The 23,262-nt window shown below is 35.1% G+C and overlaps 2 protein-coding genes across 4 annotated transcripts in view; both read right to left on the bottom strand.

The window, feature by feature from the left end:
• IPO11 (importin 11) overlaps nt 1–23,262 on the bottom strand; it is a 77,208-nt gene that overhangs the window by 13,693 nt on the left and 40,253 nt on the right. For 2 of the 3 annotated variants that reach the window (XM_064642378.1, XM_064642377.1), the window contains 6 exons: nt 22,051–22,127; nt 19,697–19,776; nt 19,087–19,167; nt 16,711–16,806; nt 15,131–15,244; nt 14,161–14,282 (listed from right to left, as the gene is read on the bottom strand). In XM_064642378.1, coding sequence (XP_064498448.1) covers nt 14,161–14,282; nt 15,131–15,244; nt 16,711–16,806; nt 19,087–19,167; nt 19,697–19,776; nt 22,051–22,127 — 570 coding nt within the window. Of the gene's footprint in view, nt 1–12,379; nt 12,504–14,160; nt 14,283–15,130; nt 15,245–16,710; nt 16,807–19,086; nt 19,168–19,696; nt 19,777–22,050; nt 22,128–23,262 lie in introns of all 3 variants that reach the window. The other variant, XR_010426855.1, reaches the window with a different exon arrangement.
• Nucleotides 1,728–10,817, bottom strand: LRRC70 (leucine rich repeat containing 70). Its single transcript, XM_064642380.1, has 2 exons — nt 4,828–10,817; nt 1,728–4,314 (listed from the first exon to the last, which is right to left on the bottom strand). Exons 1-2 carry the CDS (start codon nt 4,874–4,876, stop codon nt 2,381–2,383), a joined length of 1,983 nt encoding a protein of 660 aa, XP_064498450.1. The 5' UTR covers nt 4,877–10,817; the 3' UTR covers nt 1,728–2,380.

Raw genomic sequence — 23,262 nt, 5'->3', positions numbered from 1 at the left:
TGCCAAGCTGGATTTTAGAGGATATCTCCACTAGAAAGGATGGCTTCCAACCGCTCCAACTCCCTGCTTGCACAAACAGCTGTGACAGCACTGGTTTCCTTTCATGCTCCATTGCTACAGATGGTGAGACTCATATCTGGCGAACAACTCCTACAGCAGCTTGTCAGTGAAAAGGATGCACCTTCAGAGGCAATCTCTGGTGGTTTTCTGCAGAGAGCAGCTGTGGACAACAGAGCCCAAAATAACAGCGCTGCTCCCTGCCAGATTTCCTTGAGAATTAGGTATGATCAGTCTCAACCTTTTCCCACTCCCAAAACTCCTCTGTAACCAAGGCAGAGAAGCATTTCTAGCAAGGAAAACCTAACTAGTTTCCACCAAATTTCAAGTCCATTATTTCTGAAGACGTCTATATAAAATTGAAAATTTAGAAATATAGGACACAAAACTGCTGAATTTACGACTGTGCAACTGTGAACCTAATACTCACCAGTTGTGCAGCTGTTCTTAAATGAAAACAAATTTAATATTTATCACAAGGAATTATGTAGGAGAGACAGAACGTAACAAAAATGGATTAAAAAGGAAGGGACTGAAGTGGATTAGTCCCTGAAAAAAAACCCAACATAAATTACAGCCAGTGTTTTCCCTCCTTAAAAGCGTTTGCCCATTACACTTAACATCTGATCTACAAGTAGAAAATTATTTTTTCTACTTAAGCAACCCAAAACAGTTTAAGCTTTCATTCAAGTAGCTGAATTGAGTGTTCCTTATGAGTATTTGATCTATTACAGTAAATTTGATCTGGTACAGTAAATTACAGTAAAATACAGTATTACAATATACTAAACTGGTATTTCATTACATTCAATTGAGACACATAACAAGCAACAGTGAAGACACATCTGCACATTCACACCCTCTCAGTGCAGTCAAGGTTTATATACTTTCTGTATTTTCACTCCTGGAAAAGAACTGCAGACAGACAAACACAATAACAGGAAGCTGCACAACCCAGCCAAGCACATGAGTTACACCAGCAGGAAGCAGGAGGGATAGAAGAAGAACCCTGAGGGCAGTTCTAGCTCATCTAAAATGCCAGAGTCTCCAGGTTGGAGCCTAGAACAGTAACATACCTCTACACAATTTCTATTGACACCATGGAGGAGAGACTATCAAAGCATTGTTCCCCACTTTTCCTTGAATGAAGTGATTTAACTGTAAACTGTGTAACTTAAAAGCCACATAGTTGAACTCTCTAAGGCATAGGCCTGTAGAAGACAAACAGTATCTACAAAAGTAAGTCCTATTAGTTGAAAATAAAGCTACCATACAGCAGACATAACCTGACAATATCAGAACATCAATATTTGAAATAGACATAAAGTGTTAAAATCAGTGAAAATTAAATAGGAAAATATCCATATTTTTAAGATGAAGCCTTCACTAGGAACATGTATTTTGACCTGACACTTTCAAAACTGTAAATAAATTAACAATTAATTTAGCATCATGTATTTACAGTGTAGCATATTTCTTCAATTTGTACCTCTTATCTAGCCAAAAAGTCCCTCAAACTATTACTACACACATGACAAAGTATCTTTTATTGAAAGTAATTAACCAGCTCTATTACCTTAGACATAATAAACTTGTTCAAATTTTCAATTCAACAGAAATTTGGGTTCCCTTAACTCCAGTTTGGGGTATTTAATAAAATAATACAGATACACACTAATAAAAAAGTCACTTTAATATATTTATTACACAGACTGAATACACAACTTTGTATGTTAAAATATGTTATAGGTATTAATAAAATTTGTCTAGTTTTAAATTATTCTCTTCCTCGAGAGTTGGAACATTCCAGCAGTAAATATGCTCACTTTTTTCCCCCCTGTGCTTATTAATAGGAGGCAGGGTAAAAACTGCATTAAATACATAAAGCACTGTTTATTTTCTCATTCCCCAAGACTCTTTAGCTTTGTGATCCTACTAAGAAGTGATATTTTGCTTGCTTCAAGTTTCAAGTTAGCTATGGAATTTCTGTAGGAACATACTAAGTATTGCAAATTAAATTAAATAAAAATGTACTTTATACTGCATGTATACTTCACCTTTAGGTGAAAGATTCCTAAAAACAGGGACAGAGGATAATAAACTTATCTGTGTCAGATTTAAATGACACATAATAAAATAATAAACTTCAAAACATTACATTCAGGAAGCAAAAAAAAAAAATGCAGAACTCAAATTGTGCCATTTTCCACAATCATATCAAGCAGTTGCTTTTAATCAGTGAAGGTATTTTTAGAAAATAGAGTTCTTGATTTCTTGACCTTTCATATCACAGTAAAGTTAACACCAAATAAATTGAGATAAATTACAATGATGAATGTTCGAACAGTATTACCTGTGCCTGACTTTCTGATGCTGTTCGTTTGAGCAGCCTAATTTGGTCCAGTTCTGAATGTACCACTGACTTCTGAGTTAGAGACTGCACTGGGTCAGTTATGTTATATCTGCCAGGCTGATAAAAGCCATAATATTCTATTCTCTTTTCCCCTGAATTTTCCAGCAACTTTAGTTTCTGCCTAAACTGAATAATTTTACAGGTTAACAACAGGATTACAGCACAAGCCAGAATGAAAAAGGCTAATAAAATGTCAAAAGCCTGATTCAGCTTTTCAACCTTTTGTGCACAAATCAGGGATGTTTTTAATGACACAGAAGCAACATCTTTCGGAAGTAAATCTTGTTCTTCTACAGTTCTGTTAGTAGATATAATCTGTGTTGCTATTTGCACTGGTAATGTTGATAATACTGTAGTTGCCTGTGATGGAATTTCAACAGCATTTCCTTCATAGGGCAAAGGGGTAGCTAATGTAGCTGTAGTTCCTTCCCAGAAAGCAACATATTTAGTTTCTGCATTGACAAACTCCTCAAGTTTCTGACTCTTTCCTTTTTGCCACGCCATCAGCAACATGGTAGCGCTGCGATGGACACCCACAGATCCCAGACTCCAAGCAGTCTCTGGGCTGGCAGTAGGACTAATGCAGTTTGAAAACCGAGTCCCCTTAATGTAATGCAAAGGTCTACCACGCATGCTCTGCGGATTCTGACAACGAATTCTTACAGAAACAGGAGACAATGCCAGCCAATTAAGTAACCGAAGCATTTTGCAGCTGCAGTTCCAAGGATTAGAATTTACCTGTAGGTGAGTTAGAGATACTAAAGGCTTGAGTACTTCAGGTTGTAACTCTGTAATATTATTAAATGCTAAACTGAGTATTTTAAGTGACTGTCCCATTTTTTCAAAGGTACCATCACCAATACTGGCTATTTTATTTCTGTCTAGTTGCAGATACATTAAATTGTTTAATACAGTAAAAGTGCTGGAATTTATATTTTCTAAATCATTATAACTTAAGATTAACTGGCTAAGGTTGTTTAATCCAAAAAATCCATTTACAGCAATACATTTTAGCCTGACATTTTTCAAAGACAGATATCTAAGCTTATTAAGTCCTTTAAACGCAAAAGACTGTATTGATCCAATAGGATTGTGAGACAATGAAAGTCTTTCAAGATTTTTGAGCTTTCCAATAGCATTCGATGGCACAAGTTTTAAGCTGTTACCTTCAAGAGACAAATATGCAAGGTTTTCAAGATGATGAAATGCTGAATCTGATATCCATGAAATCTTATTATTGGCTAGGTTTAGTGTTTGGAGACTCATCATACCCAAGAAAGTCCCACTTCCAAGGACACTGAGACGATTTCTTTGAAGCGATAAATATCTAATAGAAAAAAGATCACTAAATAATCCTCTGGGAAGAAAAGCTATTTGATTATCCTGAAGGTATAAACAATGAAGATTGGAAAGGCCTTCAAAGATTCCTGGATCCAGGCGTTTAATATTATTGTTATTGAGATGCAAGTAGCACAGTTTGGGGAGCTCCACAAAAGCTTTTGGGTGTACATACAGAATACTGGAGTTATCCATGTGGAGTGCAGCAAGCTTCTGAAGCCCTCTTAGTTCATTTGGAGTGACATGTGATATATTATTTCCACTGAGGTACACAAGAATTGTCGTTTTTGGTAAGTTCCAAGGGATGCTCGAAAGCCCTGCATTACAACAGCTAACTTGTCTCCCTGTGCAGAGCTGACAAGCAGATGGACAGCCAAAAGCCTCCTTCTGAAGCAGCAACAAAAAAACCCAATTAAGTATATACAGGAATGCTCCCGGGCAGGGTGGAGAACTTTGCAGAACACACATATCCCTGTCATTGGCCTTCTTACTCATCTCTGACTTCGCTAGTAGAGATAAAAAAAAGTACATGAATATCATTAATTCAAATATATTAACTGTATAAATATTAATTATTATTAAGTAATTAAATATATGTGTACAGTCTTTAAAATATTAGTATTGCTCTCAAGACTGGTATTTTACACGTTCTCCTTTCATGACAAACAAGCAGTTTAAAATTTAAACTTACTAAGTCTGAAAAAAAATTCACTACACTGAAAAAAAATTTCAAAGTAAATGAACAATTAAATAAATGTACTGCCAACCTAGCCAGAAAACATTTAATTGATTGCAGCATAAAAGCATCTAGGCTGCCAAAATAAGAGTTTCTATTAAATTAAAAATACTATTTATTAACTACTTTTTATAATCAGAAATGACTAAGAAATGTTTTAAAAGCATTCAAACAGAAATGCTGACTGTAAACAAGTTTCCTTTCACTGGTGGCTCACTTACAACTTAAATTTTATCTTTATAAAGCTCGGTTACAGTCAAAACAGATATAAACAATTCCTTACCCCAAATCTGAAATTCATTATTTCCATTATTTTGCCGTTGGCAGTTCATTGTAGTATAAGCTGTTGACTATACTTATCTGTGAAACCTTCGTAAAGGCAGTATTGCTGCATACTGTATCACTCACATTTTGACCCAGGACTTGCAACAGTTTGCTCAGGAAACTAAGAAAGAAGTGCTTAAAGTCAGGTTGTCATGGATACAGGAAACCATGGGACAGGAAGCCATTTTATCTGTGCTTCAGAAGTATTGTTGGAAAGGAAATCTCAATGATTTTTTTCTAAAAAACCAAGAACTATCTTAGTATGTAACTGCTGCTTTTTGTTTTGTACTAATTTTTAATCTACTGATTTAACTAGGAGAGCTCAAAAGAGTTTTATCTTAGTCAGGTGTAACTTTCAGAATAAAGCATAATTATTTGTTAACAGCACTACTGCATTATCTGTAACTTTTTTATCTTTTAGCCAAAATCTGAAATTTTTTTTTTAATCAACAGCAACACTTACACTGCTCCACTGTTCTCTCTCTCTCTACAGAGCCAAATTACATCCATCACGCACATGCACACACATTCCAGTGGCCCAGCCAAGAGGGAGAAATCGACAGTCCGGAGGGAACAGCCCCAGTGCCCCCCCACTCTGGCAAGGCACAGCCTGCCAGCAATTCCAGGAAACCAGGAAATCTTAGAGATGGAAACCACATGATGTGGTGCTAAAAACTGCTATGTATTTCAGACTTGACCCAAGCACTTTGTTAAATCTCATTTTGGGTCACCATTTTTGAAGCAATTTATCCACAGAGGACTATGGTTCTGAGAGCCACGCCTTTGGTCCACAACTTTTGTTTCCTGCAGTGGCCCTTGTGCAGATAAACACTTAGTGCAAACATGGGCCATAAATATCCCCTTTGCCTAAGGACTGGAGATTACATCCTCAGTTTATCCATCACGGCATTAAAACACTTGTGAACTCCAGTCACATCAAAGCAGGAAAGCGGAGATTAAGCCCACAAATAGCAACGTAACTGTAAATCCATGAATTTACTGCAACAAGATCTTCTGTTCAGCAAAACAAAGAGGACAAAGCCCATTAGTAGCCATAGCCTAGGAAGAGACACAACAGCAGGAGAATAAAGTCACTTCAGCTACAATGATCTCACACAGGAATCATGAGTAGACCTAAAGGGTGAAATATAACCCAAATGTCTTTGGCTATATAATCCAAGCTGAAATGCACGAAACACATGAGAAAAGGAAACTGAACAGACAAGAACGTGCTTTTGAAGAAGCTTTCTTCCAAATATCTTATCTAAAATAAGAAACCAGTACGACCAGTAAAATCGGTCCATGGGCCATTTTAGACAAAGCCTGTATCACTTACAACACAGAATTAGATCTGCATTTGGCTCTTTTTTCCCTGCAACCAATAAATAAATAGGGAAACTAATTGTTCTTTGGATTTAACTATTTATTTCACACTTTAATTTTTTCACAGTATTTAACATGATTGTTGATTTAAAGACTCTCCAAGCTGACCCTGCTGAAATCCCAAATCTTCGTTCGCGAAGCCCAGCCATGATGATTTAAAGAAAAGTAAAATAAAATGGCATGTCATCTGCTTAAAGAGAAAGCACTACATAGTTTTGACTGTTCACAGGAAGACTAGTGAATTATCCTGGATATGGAGGACAGAACACTAGGAGTAATTAAAAAAGATTAACCAGATCAAATAGAGCCACATGAAGGGGAAAGTCACAGATTGACCAAAAATGAAAAGTGACTTCAAAGAGCAAATTATCTTCTACCTAAGATAGGTAGGGAGGCTTCACTACCTATAGCTTATTTATGTTGATACTTATATCTTGGAAAAAAAATACTTCTTCCAAGATGTGCTGTGTGAAACAACCCCTTAAGGCTCAAGGAAGTAAGCCAAATTTAAAAAAAAAAAAGTTTTACAAGGTAAATCTTAATAGATCTCACTTTTTGCAAAATGTCAGAAGTAACATATGTTGAAAGACTAAGGGAATTGATGAAGCTCTACAGGGTATCAGATAGCATGAAAATTTAGAGAAACCAGTAGAGTAGTGGCCAGATAAATGACACCATTTTGGGCAAAACCATAAAAAAAACTGGGATACACAGGTAACTTGGATCAATGTTTCTCAAACTGGCTTGTACTTAAACAGTAAAATTCATTACTAATTGAAAACTAAAGAAATAAAGCAGAAAGCCCCAAGCATTTATTTCCAACAAACTTAGGCAGCTCTCATAGTGATATATTTTATTCATTGCAAATTTTGTTCTCTAGTGAGAGACATCCTAGGTTTGTACCTGAATACAGCTTTACATGATAGCAGAGAAAATTATTTTTGAATCCTCAAGTGAATTTTAACTTAATATGCTAACATTGATAAAGTTACTAACGTCATTGCTTTTTAACATTAAAACCTAGTTCAACAAGGACCCCTTGTCATTACAAGCATGAAGTCTGAGTAACAGCAATTTGTCAAACTGTGCATAAAACAACAGGTTAAAGTAATTGAAAGAAAATACAAGCACTGAACCCAATTCAGCCTTTCCAAATGTTAGATTAAAGTCAATGTAATTTATGTTAGCATATAAGCTACCATAAAATAGTCATGTGAATCCCTTTTATGTATAGCAGAAAATATGCAACAAGTTCAAAAACAGAGTCTAAAGTCAACTTTTGAAGAGGGTTTTCATTCTCATAAGCACTAGAAAATTATGTTAAAGTTCACAAACAAGGACAACCAACTTTTAGCACTGTAATTACTCCTTTAAGCTTTTAACAGTGAAACTATCTGTTGCCCTCCCACTGTGTAATTTAGCAAGTACCTCCTCTTGCAGGTCTTCCTTCCTTCTACCTTTATTCTCCACAGGTATGCTATTATTGTTTTGTTTTGTTTTGTTTTCAAATACCTACTTCCTTCTGCCCACATTGTCTCCAGATATGACCAAAAATCAAAGTAATTCAGGTAGTAACCTACTGCTTGGGTAGCATACACATCAACATTTAACTAACAGCCAGTAAGTAGGTAAACTGTGGACACCTTACTAACTTCTCAGATCCCAAAATTCTTTTTTTCCTATTTATCATCTAGTTCATCTAAACATTTCTGATTGTCTCAAATATTGCAGATTCCCTCTAGCACATTATATTTATTTAAGTAAAAATCTTGATTTGCTGCTTCAGTTACTGAAAATTTCTCTGTTCCACAGAGTGAAAAATACAGAATTATTTTTCCCACTGAGAAAAATAAAACAAGTTTCCATTCTATAATTCTTATTTGACTTTAGACTCTAATAAAATAATATGACAGAAAGGTTTTGTAAAACTAAGAGCTCAGTTTGAGAAAGTGTTTGAATGAATTTCTTTTCTTCATTCAGAAAATAAAGTCTTCTATGGAGCAACCAGTAGGTAAATGAACAAAACAGTAATATAAAAACATTGGCCATCAATGAAATCCATAGATGTGATATGCTGACAATAACTATAGTTATCACTTTAGCCTTTGCTATTCACTGCAATATTTTGTAAACTCTGCTCAAACTATCAGAGCAATAAGAAATGTACTCAATATGAATTTAATTCAAACCAAAGGGCTTAAAGAACACAAAGTACTTTCCCAAATTTCAACCAGAATAAATAATTCACCTTCTAGAAATTGATTCAAAACTAAATCCAATTGCAAAGTAATACTCTGCCTGCTAGTTTAGGAGACAGGATGGGCATACACTTGGCATTAGCAGCTGATAGCTTCCAAATATTTAACAAAAAGAGAAAACTTCAACAGTTCCTAAGAACTACTACAGATAATACCCACACACAAAATACAAAAGCTTTGCTTTAAAAATACAAACATTCTTTACACTTAGGCACTTTTTGTAATATCAAAACCTGATGATCTGTTTTAAACTTTTACTTTCTCACTAAATTGTATGAATATGAAAGATTATTTTTCAAGACACTACTTATGTGCAGAAGCTCTTGTAGTGACATGAGTTGAGGTATTAATCACTTTTGGTATCTTACCATAATAGTCTGGTTCTGCTAAAAAAAGTCACAAAAATCTCAGCTACTCTATGGTAGTCTCAAATTTCACAGAGTACAGGGTAGAAAGATAAGCAGATGTACCAAAACAGCTCAAAACAAGCTCAGCGGGAAAACCAGCTGCAAATCTTTTTTGCGATTTTTATACATTTTTAATAACATGCTATACTTCAGTCACTACTTACTCAATAACCAATTTGCAAACATGTAAAGCTCACATTACAAAGAGTTTGAAGAAAGCTAGTCAGTCTGTTATCAACTACTGTTGTCTTTTATATAATGAAAATGGTCAATTTTAAGGTAAGTCATATTTAGAAGAGTTTTAGCAAAGATTTCTGAAATTCTTTATATAGGTCACAAACAAAACAAAATAGCAGCAGCAACCAAACCCTTATGACTGCAGTTTGTTCTCTGCAGTAGTTCAGCTCAATTAGTGACATAATTCCTTGCCGTCACTTGGTATATTTTTCCTTGAAATCAAGGCTTACGGGTCTTAGGGGAAAAGATAATATGTACCTGAACAGTCCATACTAGCAATCAAGTGCAGGAGGAAAATTAACAGATATTGAGAACAAGAAAAGTTTAATGAGTGCATCCTTTTGCCAATGCTGTAACGGGACATGCAATTAAGGAAGTGGCAGTACGCCATGTAACCTTCTGAATTATGCAGTCTCTGATAGTTAAACTAAGACCAAAGTCACATTTTTCACATTTATCATTAAAACTGCACTGTTACCTGTCAGGCAAGCTAAACAAATCCAAGGCCAAACACTGATGACAACTGCAAAATCATAATTTAAAGAGCTCTTTTAAATGCTAGTCTATTAAAGGTGTGGGTGAGCACACCTCTGACTAGAGGGATTAAAAAAATGGAGGGGAAAATAGGGAAATGGCTCCTGAGTATAATTTCTATAAAGAAAGGAGGATGTACAAGTAGTTATGTAAGGAATTCTGACTTTATAAATGAGGGCATAACTACCCTGAGGAGAACATGACATTTTATTAGGCACTTTCTTGTCATTTCCTAACATTACATATAGATAACTTCTTGAGAAGAAAATTAAAATTTGTAAGTAATTTTAACAAATGACAGAAGCAAAACTTCTATAATAACCAATGAAGATTTATAATTGCATACTGTAAGTACTCATACTCACAAAATGCCAATTATCTAACTGGCAGAACTCATTCTGGCTGACATTTCAGACTTGATGCACAGTGAGAAAAAGCAGACATTCATTTACACAATGATTAGAAATGAGCAGAGAAACTTGGAAAACCTCTTAACCCTTTCCTCACAATAGATAAGCATATTTGACTTAGGGGGGCAAAATTAAAACTGCCACTACTCATGTACTACAAATCAAAATGAAGAAAGAAGAGAAATTAAAATACTTCATATTTCAAGTTCAGCGAAGTCTCCTCTACTGTAGAGTGGCTCCACTAGAGGTTCCACTCTACAGTGGTAAGACTACCAAAAATGAGCCTGTCCTCAAAGACCAAAATTAGTGGACTGTTTTGGAAAGCACTTACTTGGAGTAAAAGCAAACTTGGCAGCCTCCCATTCAAGAATGACAGACATAGCACAAATAACACTGACTTGTAAAAGGAGAGTGCTTAGCTTTCAACATGGTGTCAAATGCTACCTGTGTTATGGTTAGGTACCATGCCAAACTCTGCTAATCACTGACATTATAATCTTTCCATATTCTGTTTCCATTTCCATATTAGAGAATAAATATTCCTATCACTCTTAAGCATCTTTCAGTATGGTTCATGTTCTACTAAAATACACAGAGAACAATTATAGGAATAAAAAAGAAAACTACTTTGCTAAATAAATCATTAAAAGCTTTCAATAGCACAAGTAATGACATTCCAAAACACTGTAATGTTGGCATTATACAAAGTGAGAGAATTCGAGAAAGGGACACAGTACAATTTTAGCCAGTTTGGTCTCAGGAAATTCAAAGAATGCTGAAGATGTGTATGTCAAAATGCAGAACCCAACATAGTGGTGGGGGCTCACACCTTTTCCACAATGGCCTAAATAAGAAGTAGACTACTACTCCTGATTATGTTCACTGGGCACTACTTTAGGAATCACAGCAATATCTAATAAAACTCAACTACATCTTGAAGAGTACTGTTGAAGCTGTAGGTTCACAAACAAGCCATTCAGACTGTAGACAAGCTGGAATATGACTGAACTAGACAGGAAATCATGACATTTGTTATTTTACTCATCCGGGTTGCTGTCATCTCTCATGTCTCACACTGTAGCTCAGATAAAACTGTCCTCCATAAAACTGAACTTGAGAGACACTCCAACTCCACAAGTGCATCCTAAGTCCTTACTGCCTAAATCTTGTTACTGGACCCTACTGTTATAGACAGCAGGTTAAAGACAAAGGTCTTAAACTTATTTTATGAAGAGCTTTTAATAAATGAATTAAAATGCATGTGGACAGATATGAGTGACAGGAAGCAAGAAGACAAAGCATGGAAAATAATGCTGATGCATGTATCTATCAGACACAAAAATTGCTAACATTGATTGAGTAGACTTGGATAGCAAATGCAGATAATTATATAGTGTTTAAATTTATGCAAAATCCCTAAGTAATACCAGGAAATTACTGCTATGTGAAAAGGTGCTGCAAGAACTAATCAGGAAAGCAGCATTGTTCTTTTTTTAATATGAACTTCTAAACACTAACATGATGTGCAGCTGTAGGAAGATAAACAGGATGCTAGATGGAAGGATAATACACACACCAGACTAAAATGCAACACTGTTGATAACAAAAACATGTATCTCTGTATCTCCGGATTATATCACCTAGACAAGAAAGTTACAGTATAGTTAATAAATTGTCACCTGCTTAGTCCAGTTAAATGGTCCAAGAACCACTGTGAACAACTGCTGTGCAGTGAATCCCATCTTATCTGCTCTAAAATCCTCCACTCATGATACTGTCAAAGGTGCTGTGTTTGAAATAGGAAATTATTTGTCATACTGCTTTTAAGTGAATAAAGATGGAAGTTTTATCTTCCCCTAAAATGCAGAAAGTTCGAAGTCCACATATGTGTAACTATAAACATGATCACTAATTAGAGAAGTACCTAAAAGCAATGAAGTAATACTATCGAGTTTAGAGGGAGAATAAAAAAGGTCACTGTTTAATACTTTCCACAACATTTTATCCATAAAACAACTCAGATGGAAGGATGACAATACATGTTATCTTCATTTTTCCCCCAGTACTTTTGTCTACTCCCTCCCATTCCTCTAAAATAAACTGATGCTTCGCCTATAAGTTAGAGGAAGCAACTGGCAAAAGGAAAAAAATCCTCAAACAGTGCTAGACATAGTGCAGATGCCTGTTTCCCTTACAGCAGAATCTTGAAAATCTGAGCTTATTACTGGTACCAACCCTGACCATCATACAGCAGCAAGATGAAGCAAGAATCTCACCCTCACCTTGGCCTTCCGAGACAGCCTATCAGCCATTCTCAGAAGACAAAATTCTGTTCTGTCTCTGCAGCTGAGAAATCTTGAAATGACTTTGGCTATCCAAAGCAATATCTAATCAGGAACCTGGTTACTGAGGCATTCCAAAAGAAAAAAATTGCTTTAGTTTTTTTGAAAACATTGTTTATATTAAACAAAACATTTTGTTTAAATACTATACTATATTTAGAATGTTTTTGCTTTAACTCTGCAAACAGACTTACAGAAGAAGCTTGCTTTTCAAAACTTGCTTTTAACAGAAGTTTCAGATATAGGATGCAGCAAGCATGTGTAATATAATCTCTGTGATGCGGCAAAACCTGAGTGACTCACATTGTTCTAGTAAAAGAAACAATCACTTGACAGAATCAGTTTCACACATTGTCTGAAGGTATGTTTAGCAGTCTATCAACTGCATAAGTGAAATTTTCATAGTTCTGACAAACATGTCCACTAAAGAGAGGCTTTTTATTTGAGAAGCAGCTTACTTCAATGATTTGAGTGTCTGAAAAATAAAGCTGTCATGTGCAAAAAGTTTTATTATGTTAAGGACTGTCAGAAACAATTGGCTTTTGCAGCAGGAAATCTGGAGCAGTTGAAAGTAGTTCAAAATAACATGGTTATCTAAAGAAATTCCTTTTTTCCTTCCTCCCTTTAAAAGAAACTTCACAGGAAGACAGACGTAGTTCAGCATCTTAAATTTTAGCTAAAACCTCTTTAAAGACATTTCCAATATACTCATAAGCAACATAACATTGTTACGTTTACTGGGGAAAAAGCCCCTTTCTTATAAAGCAGCTGTTTGATTCAGCTTTAGCTACATGGTTATCCTGGTGATCCAGGACAAAAAAGGGAAGCGTCTGTGGATATTAAAAACAATGAAGCTTTTAAGTTTTACACATTAAGAGTTCCCTGATTTTTTTTAGGTAGAGACTATATATTATACAGCTTTATAGATACTAACATAGCTTTAGGATTTGTGAGCAACACCTAAATTCCCAATAGACAATACTTGAGACTTTTCAGGAAATCCAGCAGACTAAGTGTAAACTCATGCAGTCTTGTCTTCCTGAGTGTCAAACAGATAAGAGTAATCTGAAGGTAACTGTGGACTGAACTCTCACCTAAACATGTTATAAATGAATTCTAGTAGTGACAAGTTAGGAATCAGTGTAACACTATTCAGCATTTTCATTTAATACTTTCATTTTGTATGTATATTCAGCAATGACGATGGGTACTAAAAGGACAATCATAAAAGCTTCTTGCTATAGAAATCTATAGCACAAAAACTATTTCACAGTCTTTCACAGCAACTCTTCCATTTAATGTTAAAAAGGGGAAAACCAGGATGAAAGTTCAGGTCACCTACAACAGGAAAGAAAACTGACTATTGTTCTCTGTAAGGGACACCCAAATACTAACATGCCAACTAAATCAACTACTTAACCATAGAGGAGAGAAGCAGATAGTTCAATGTTAATATGAGAATGGACAATAAAATCTGCAGTGCTGGTTTCTCCCTTTTACTAAAGCACACCTTCCACGATATAGAAGAAAGGTTACTATGAAGTCAAATAAAAGGGTAACATAATGTAGCACGGAAATTCTTTTTAAGTTTCTCTTGGGAAAAAAAGAGTAAATAAAACTCCTTATATTGAAATATATAGCTGCAGAATTTTGAAATAGTTTAAAAACTATCTCAAGGGCCTTTGAAGCATTCTTATTTAACACACTATATATTTGCTTACCCATTCAATGATGGCAGAAGAGAAAGCAATGCCAAAGCAGAAAGTTTTCTTCTTTCCGGCTGAGTGATGTTATCCATCCGATCAACCCACATTTCAATCATGTTACCAAGAATCTGGTCCAACTGCAATGGGAAACAGAACATTTCTTTTTATTTATGGAGTGTGTCAGGCTATTCAGAAAATATTTCCTTGTAATTTTTCTACCAACTGAATACATTGTTCAGTCTTGGAATACAGTTATGTATACATAATACACCACACAGCTATGTATAGCTGACAGAAATAGCAAACAACAGTTATTTTTTAAATTTTCTATGACAGTGCTTCCAGGCCCAGAACCCCCATACATTAATATTGTAACCTACAAGTTAGAAATGCACTTAATTCACGGACAGGGCACTGATTCAGAGTCGTGAATTACTCAAACAGTTTTCCCCTAACAGTTTAATATATACAAAGCATGTGTACTTACTCTGTTTTACCTACACTGGTGATAAATTTAAAAAAAAAAACAAACTTGTTTTTACCTTTTGAAAACTGTATTATACTCAAGGATAAGAAAATTACTAAAATTCCACTTAAAGACACAGAACACTCATAGCAAAAGAACCTCAGTAATCTCATCAGTGAAACTGTAGCACATTGAACCTGACAACCCAAAAACTCAGGGGAGAATGGTTAAACCATTATCCACGGTGCAAGACCCATCAAGACAGCATAAAGAGAGACTCTTGCCCTCCAAGAGCATGCAAACTTAAGGGGTCTACATGGATAAGTGTGGGATGCTTTAAGGTAATTGTGGGAATATGTAAAAATTGTTACGGGATGTTCAGGGAAAGGAGCAAAGAAGGGGCAAGGGCCCCTTTTCAAGGTGAAGTGTGGAGGAACAACCATGGAAGACAGAAGGAAAAGCTCCTTTCAATCAAAAGAAAGCAAGACACAAAAACCCCAAAAGGACAATAAACCTTACCTCCTGACCCAATTCACATGCCATCTGGCTCAGAAGTAATGAAAAAAACCTTGCATTTTGTAGTAGAACTCTACCCATGATCCCCAGATAAGTAGACATCACCACTGGGTATCTCTGTAACAAAAAAAAACCAAAATAAAGAGTGCTTAGTTTAACTAAAAGAAAAATATTTGACACAAAGCAGCAATACATGGAATATACTTGCATGCATTCCTTATATCTTTTATTAAATTTTAAATTATAAATTGTAATTTAAGAGCCCCTCAGAAGACTAAGAAAACTATCTTTACCAGGATTTCTCAATTCCAAACAGCCGAGTCAGCTTGCAAAGTGATTTTACTTTAAATTTAAAAACCTGTACCTTAAGGAACAAACAGTATATTATACTGCTAAAAAATTACTTTTGAAGTTGATTAGGGTTCAAAATTACTGCTTACAATTTCAGTAACATTAGGAAATGCTTAGTATTTCTGAAGTTGTTACTTATTTCAGAGAGAAGCTATAATACATTTGCCTATAATTTTCAGGTGTTTCAAAATTAACTGGATAAATTAATAAGTTCGTTAATTATCTTTTGTTATTACTTTTAAAAGAAGCTATAGAGTTTTGTACTAAATTCAGCTTGTAACAATATAACTGTATTGTTACATAACTGTAAGAATATAACAGCTAACCCAGATTAATATATTTTCAATGGGGTACAATGAATTTATTACTCTTAAATCAGAAGACATTTTAATAATCCACTCTCTATCTTTGTGCTTGGTACAGCAAAAAGTACACTGCTACATAGTATTACTTGGCTTAAATTTGGAAATCTTATTTAACTCAATAATTATGGGAGCCAAATATTGATATTTGAAAGTCTTCAATTCTGGAAAAAAGCAAAGGTTTTGATTAAAAAAGTCAAAAAGCATGAAGAATTCCACCCACTGATTCTGCTGATTAAAATACTTCAATTTTTCTCCTGCTACTACTGCAAAATTCAACACAGTTAAAGCATATTGGACTTTTCTCTTTTTCATCCAACATGGGAGTTTGTTGAAGACAAAGAGAGAAAATGGAGAAATAAAGACACCTAAGCCAATGAAATCTTAAAAAATCTTCTGTCTTACACATTCTTCAGCTCTTCATATTAGATATGTCAATTAGAAAAAGAAGGTCAACTCAATCTTCTCCTTGTCCAGTTTGTTTTTCTCTGGTTCAGGCACATTTAAGAAGGAGTAGTGTGTGTTTTTAAAAAAAAAACCAACAAAAACTCCAACACCTTCAAGGGATTAAACTAGGCATAGAGTTACAGCATCTTTTAAGTGTTAATAGTGAAGGAACAGTAGAACCACAGAATAAAATTTGTTCTATTTTATTAAAACAAACACTACATGACAAAACAAGTGATGGATATGTTGGTTTATATCTTGTGCTACTATGTTACTTTTACAGACTTTTAATATAGTTGTCAAAAATCTATCATATGCTCTTAAAACAAGAGAAAATACAATGTCAATATGAAAAAACTGACCCAGATAACGGCCTTTCACGTTCAAAAAGGAAAAGTAGAGAGTAGTTAAAGTAATTCTTACCTCCCCATCTATAATCCCCCTGAATACTGATGGCAGAAGGGGTTGAAACATTTGGGGACCCAATACAGGGTTTACTTTTAGGACATTTTCTACAACCTTAAGGACAAAAGCAAATTAGACAATTAGTAAGGTACATTCATAAATCTTAACTGAAGCTTTAGTGCCATGTATACTCGTGTACATATATAAAGTGCTTGCAGGATGTTTGTCATTAAATACCAGCAAACCCTAGGACTGCTGAAGGTATATTCTAGTAAAGTACTCTGCAAACCTGAATCTGCATAAATGGACCTGATGAAAATTGAGATGACAATGAAATCCCTTCTAAGCACCTTGCGAGCCTCCCCACAGCCCTGGCAAAGCTGATGAGGTAGTTGGAAGGAAGGTCCCTGTTAAGGTTCCAGGAAAAGCAGCAGGTTGAAGGCTCATTTCCATACATTTGTCTCATCACTTTTTTGAAGAACCACTGATAAGGACCTACCATCTCTTTGCAGATGTGCTCTCAGAGGTACTATTCTGGGTACCCTGGGGTACTCTTAACTTCCACTTCCACCCCCCCACTGAGCTGTTCCCTAAAGTAATTTTTAATCTTGTGTTCTTCAGTTTTAATTTTGCCCAGATGTTTGGGCTCTTCCCTTGTAGTAAGATGAAGAGAAGAGGCTGTGAGAATACGGGGCTGATAGCTGCTCACACCCACTTCTAATAAAGACAAAGACCACACACATATATACACACACTGATGTGTATAAAGCATATAAAGGTACAATAAAGGTACCTCCCTCAAACACTCTTAAGTCTCCACTTACTTCTATCTCAGAGGAACTTCCACAAGGAACTACTCTTCCATGCTCTTGTCCAATCCCCCCTAAATATTTTTTTTGCTTTTTGAACTTTCTTCCTACTAGCTTCATTTAATACCCTCTATTTCTTGCCTTGAGAGAGATATTAAGCACCTGACCTTTTACAGTGGCACTCAATTTTGTAAACCTTTAATACATGGAAGTATAAAAGAGGTATATTATATACAGAGGCAAACATAACTTTTCCATCACTCATCTTTCTGGGTACTGGAAGTTTTGGCTAACTCATTTGTTCCTTGCACAGTCTTTTCAAACTTTATACTGTCCATCTCAGATAATTAAAAAACCAAGTCACATCAAGCCTCAGTAATCTGGCAATAAATTGTCTTATCAGTCCAAATTAGTATTTTTCAACCTTATTGATTTATATTTCTAAAGTCTATTTTCAATCCAGCCAAAGCTGCTTGTAGGAAACTATTTCAGAGAACAGCCCTGGGTGTTTCTGTTCCCAATATTTATCTTAGAGGTTTTTCATGCAATAAGTTAGCATAGTGAAGCCTGATAAAATGTTCTATTTTTTGTAAAAATATTTGCAAGGAGTATAGCTCGGTTATCCCTCTGGAATCAACGTGGCATAGTAGGAAGATGTTCCAAGTATACTACACAAACTTTGCAGATAATGCAACGCCACTCTGGGACTCAAGTGAATAAATGATTCCATCATTCCATTTTAGAGATCTGACTAAAAGCTCCTGCATAAAACATTTGCCCAGCTATAGACTCTAAATATTACTGACAGACTGAACTTGACATTTTAAATTTCAGAACTAAAGTCCTTAAGCTCCTCACAGCAGAAAATACAAACAGGGAGGTCTATCAACCTCTGTTATTTTCTGTCCTAGGATCCTGCAAGCAGTTGTATGACCCACCAAAGAGGCAGAAGGGATCCAATTTATTCCCTCCATTGCATCTACAATTATCTGAATTTAAGTCCAAGTTTTTATAAGCAACACAGAGCCCCCTGTCATGCACCTACTGGAAACATAAGTAGTAATACATTACTGCTACTAATCTTTCAGTGAAACTATCTTTCACTCCATATTCCAAATTTACTTCCTGAAATTCTTCAAAAGACACATTCAAAGTATCATTCTTAATATTTGTAAAGTTTATAAATTCCACATTTCTTTCGTAATACCATTTGAAGTTTGTGTGAATATAAGGGGTTTTTAGTACTTTGAAAAACCTCTACCAACTCTATTCTGACCATTACAATTGCACTCACGCCAAAGGCAAAGACTGTTTGAACTCTATGTCATGGTACATATGCAAGTATGCTATACAAAGGAATTTCACTGAGATCACATACATGCAACATTCAATGCAGACAGGAAAGCTTGCTCTAAGACCTATTACACATGCACAGACTTTAAATAAGTAGCTTAAACCACCAATGACTCCAGTATCAAAGTTTGCTAAATATGTTGTTTTCTCCTACATGTTCTAAATTCATCCTACTTGAAAACTTTACATGTACAGAGCTGAGTATCGGGGTATTATTTTTATTATACTGCACCTTTAAAACTTGAACTTGACCTTCAGTAGTTATGTCCTTCAAAAGTTCACAAAATGACCGGCATAAGTCAGTAGCATACATCTGAAATAAAATGAAGAAGAAGGTATTATGCAAACATGTTTTATGAAGACTCAGCTTCTCTTCAAAGATCCTATCTGCTAAAATGCTCATCATTTCTGAACTAATTAAAATCTAATCTAAGTATTTTGTGGGTTTTTTAACATTGCAGGATTTTTTAAATCTCAAAGAATTTTCTAATGAAGAAAGTATGAGAACAAGGCATAATATTTCTAGTTCAACTCTTGTTAGAATTTATGATCATAATTTTAATCCAGTAGGATAATTAGAGTAACTGTTACTACCCCACTTTTCAGATACCAAAGCACTAAATCAATCCATAAAGCATTAATTCTAAATAATCTTCTTTTTCAAATCTGATTTGAGTGTCCACCATGCACCATAAAGACCTAACAATAGAACAGTAATATGTTTTTATATACATGAGTAAGAGTATAAACGTGTGTATGATATTTTCCAAGATGAGAGAAAAAACAGTTTGTCAGTAGGGAACTGAGAAGATAATATGAATTTTTACATAATGATACCATACCTGTAAAAATTCAGATGATGATAAGAAAATATAAGCATTGATGATCTTAAAGCAATTTTTGAGGTTTTCTGAACTCAGCTCTAGAAAAAATAGAAATCACAATTCACAACCTGATGACCAAACTGAAGTACAACCAAAGTGATTAGCTTTTAAAAGTCTTTTTCTTCTCACAGCTTACAGTGCCAGACTCCAACAAGTAGAAAAAAGTTATCTTAGATCCAGTACCAATCAGGTTCTCTCTCCCCACCAGAGACAATATAGAAGTGGGATGACAACAGCTCTCATGTACTCAAACGGAAGCAAAAGAAATCCTGTGACCTCAAAAGGCACTATTAATAAAAAAAATTATAAAAGAAAAGGTCAAGTTTTGAATGTGATAGTGGGTTAAGAAGATATTAAAGAGAGCACAAATGAAACACATATTTAAGAGACCTACAATTACTGATAAATAATCTCTCTCACATTTGAGTCAGTAAATGCTGAGCAGAAGGAATGAAACGAAGATTGCAGTTCTGCTCTTCTGAGCCAGATGCCATGACAAATGGCATTGAGCTGAAACCTGGTGACCTTTAGGGCACACCTTGAGTGTAAAGCACACCTTTCAGTAAGGAAAGCATACCCATTTAAGAGATAGATACACAGAAGAGAAGATAGAGAGCAGCAGTTTGAAGAGAGAAAAAAGACATGTCTTCAGGCACTATCTTTATGACTGTTTTCAAAAATAAAAAAAATCACGCCAGAACATCTATGTGCAGAACTCATGGCAAAACAAAAGGTTTCAAAGTTTCACATGGACGTTGATACCAGTGCAGAAAGTCTATAGCCATCATTATCTAAAAACAAGACAAAAGACCAAAACAACCTCAAAGGGCTTGTCTTAAAACCATCTGTAAAGTTCTAGGGAGTTTCAGCAGTTTTCCTTTTTTTTCCACCCATTAAATAGAATATTAATGTTCCTCTATTTGACATGGCCCCGGGACAGCTTTGCATTTGTGACTACTTTCATATGTCAGTGCATGGATAGGGTATGTCTTGTTATCACTCATTTTGAATATTTACCTATCTTGACTTGAAAAGGTTTTATTTTTCATCTATCCATCCAATATCCTCATCAAAAGATTCTAATACAGTTAGCTTTACTATCAAATTATTAGCATTATACACGGCAGACCTCCTTAGAGGTCTGCAGTTTGTGAGTTTTTTTCTTACTGGACATTTAAAGTTTCAGACACTGATCCAAATATTCAAATTCTAAGTAAATGGACACATAAACATGAAGTGCTATTAAGTTTTCCATAACTTTCCATTCTGTGATTCTTTGATAACTGATATAAAGGTAGAAAATATGCGTAGCAAAAATCATATTTCAGATCAGAGGGCAAAACCAGGTAAGACTCATGTAATGGAAATGACAGAATTTCAGCCATTCATCTGTGCATAAAGCTCAATGTTTAGTAAAAGCATTTTTCTAGAAAGGTATCATGTTCAACTGATTATACTTAAAAGCTAATTGCGCATCAATTCTCTTGCCAGGTTTTCCTGAATTAAACACATATTTTCTTAATTAATGTGCTCCTTTGGGTTTTGTTAGGGATCAGAGGACTTCGTCCAGGTCCAGTAATCTGCTTTTTGCCACTACCTTTACAAATACAGCTCTGAAGAAATTAATTCATTTGCTATATTAGCTACACAACCTATAAAAGCACAGCTAAAGATTAATTAAACACGAACATATTAACACAATAAAATTAAAGAACAAAATTTTTATACTCCCTTTAATTATAAAGCAAAAGCACCTGAAATATCAGTATTTCCTAAGCACAGAGTCCTAATTCTCATTACTAGATTTACAGTTTGTCAACAACTCAGGCAAAACTACTGTTTTTATTTTCAGTACTGCTTGACCACAATGCTTATAGACATATTAAGATAGTTTGAAAACATCCCACATTGTTATTAACCGAATTATGGAAAGCTAGTAATTGCATTCTGGTTGTAGGCAGAACAGGCAACTGTTTGATATAGTCAATATCAATAAAACTCAGCACATCTGGTGTTAAATTTCAGGAACTTCTTAGAATAATCTCTGAAATTATAAACTGAAATTATAAACTGAAATTTGTCTTATCTTTTGGGTACAAGCACCTTTAATTTATTAAAAATAGAGAAATAGAGCAAAGAGACAATAAGTATCAAAGAAGATGACAAAGTCAGATAATAAAACCTGTTCCTCAATTTTTGATAATTACAATTTTGCAAGCTCCCTTAGTACTTGCAGCCACATCAGCATTACTTAATGTACAAACAAGCAATAGCAAAAAAACCCCTGAAAATTCTATTAGTAAAAGACTTACCAAGGAGGGAAGACATGTTCTGAAATATTCTCAGGAGCTCTGGTGTAAGACATGGACTATTCTCCAGTGTCACTAACCTAAGAACAGATTAAGCAAAATATTTTAGATTATTTATGAAAAACATTGAGCAATCATTTTGACAGATGTAAACACACTAACTTCCAGTAACCATCTATACGATCAACAACATGTAACAATTACTGGAAGCATACTTCAAGCACAGCAATAGTGCTTACAACACACTCATCAGTATAGGCATGGTTCTTGCTAAGATAGGAAAACAAAGAAAAACATGTTACTGTCTTTTTATAATGACAATATAAGGACTGAAATGCAGCAGCGAGAATGTCTCAGTACCCAGCCTGGGAATTCAGAGAAGGTGGGTAGAGAGGAATATCTACAGTGCAAGGACAACATGTGTAGTGCTCTACACATCAAAGGAGAAGCTGTGGTGGCTGTTTAAAACTCCTGAGGTTTGAAAATGGTAGCAACAAATTAAACTTGCATTTAAAGCCACAGAAACAAATTCTATTTTGTTCCTAGATCTTAGGCGTGGGATTACTGTATTTAAATAACATGTGTGATTAGGTAAAATATCTTAGCTGTTCTCCTTCTTTTTATTCAAGAAGCCATTAGAGTCCCAGCTGTCTCTGCCAGCTCCACCCAAATGCTCTAGGACATCTTAAAATATCATTCTTCTGCACAGACATCAGAATAGTAACCTCAAGATCAGTATTATTAAGAAGATATAAAAGTTCTGAACTCATACACTAAAAAAGCCTCTGTCCTAAATTTTGAGAAGCTCTTGCACTTTGACTTGTTGCCACCAGCACTAAAAATCTCAGTTTTGCTGCACATAGAACAGATCATCTGTAGCTTAAGTATTTATAATTCAAATGTTCATCAACAATTTAGATCAAAGGAATCCCTTACTATTTTAAGACAAACTATGTATTCCTATTCTTCAGGAGAAATAGGTGCTGAATTCAGTCCGGCTAAGAGTTTCCTCCTCCTATAGCGTCAGCTGCACCAGAAACAAATAAATCAGGCTCACAGTAAACTGATCAGAACATCACTTCTTGTTTTATGTTCAGTCACCAAACAGCCTGAGATCTAAAAGGTAACTTCTACACTTTATCCTTGTAAACTTGACATCTCTTCCTGCAACCACCTTTGAAAACCACTGGGTCACTGTTCTCCTGAAGTCAAGCA

Source organism: Pseudopipra pipra, chromosome Z, assembly GCF_036250125.1.
Source record: "Pseudopipra pipra isolate bDixPip1 chromosome Z, bDixPip1.hap1, whole genome shotgun sequence".
Classification (NCBI taxonomy): Eukaryota; Metazoa; Chordata; class Aves; order Passeriformes; family Pipridae; genus Pseudopipra; species Pseudopipra pipra.
This window is presented reverse-complemented; position numbering and strand designations above follow the sequence as displayed.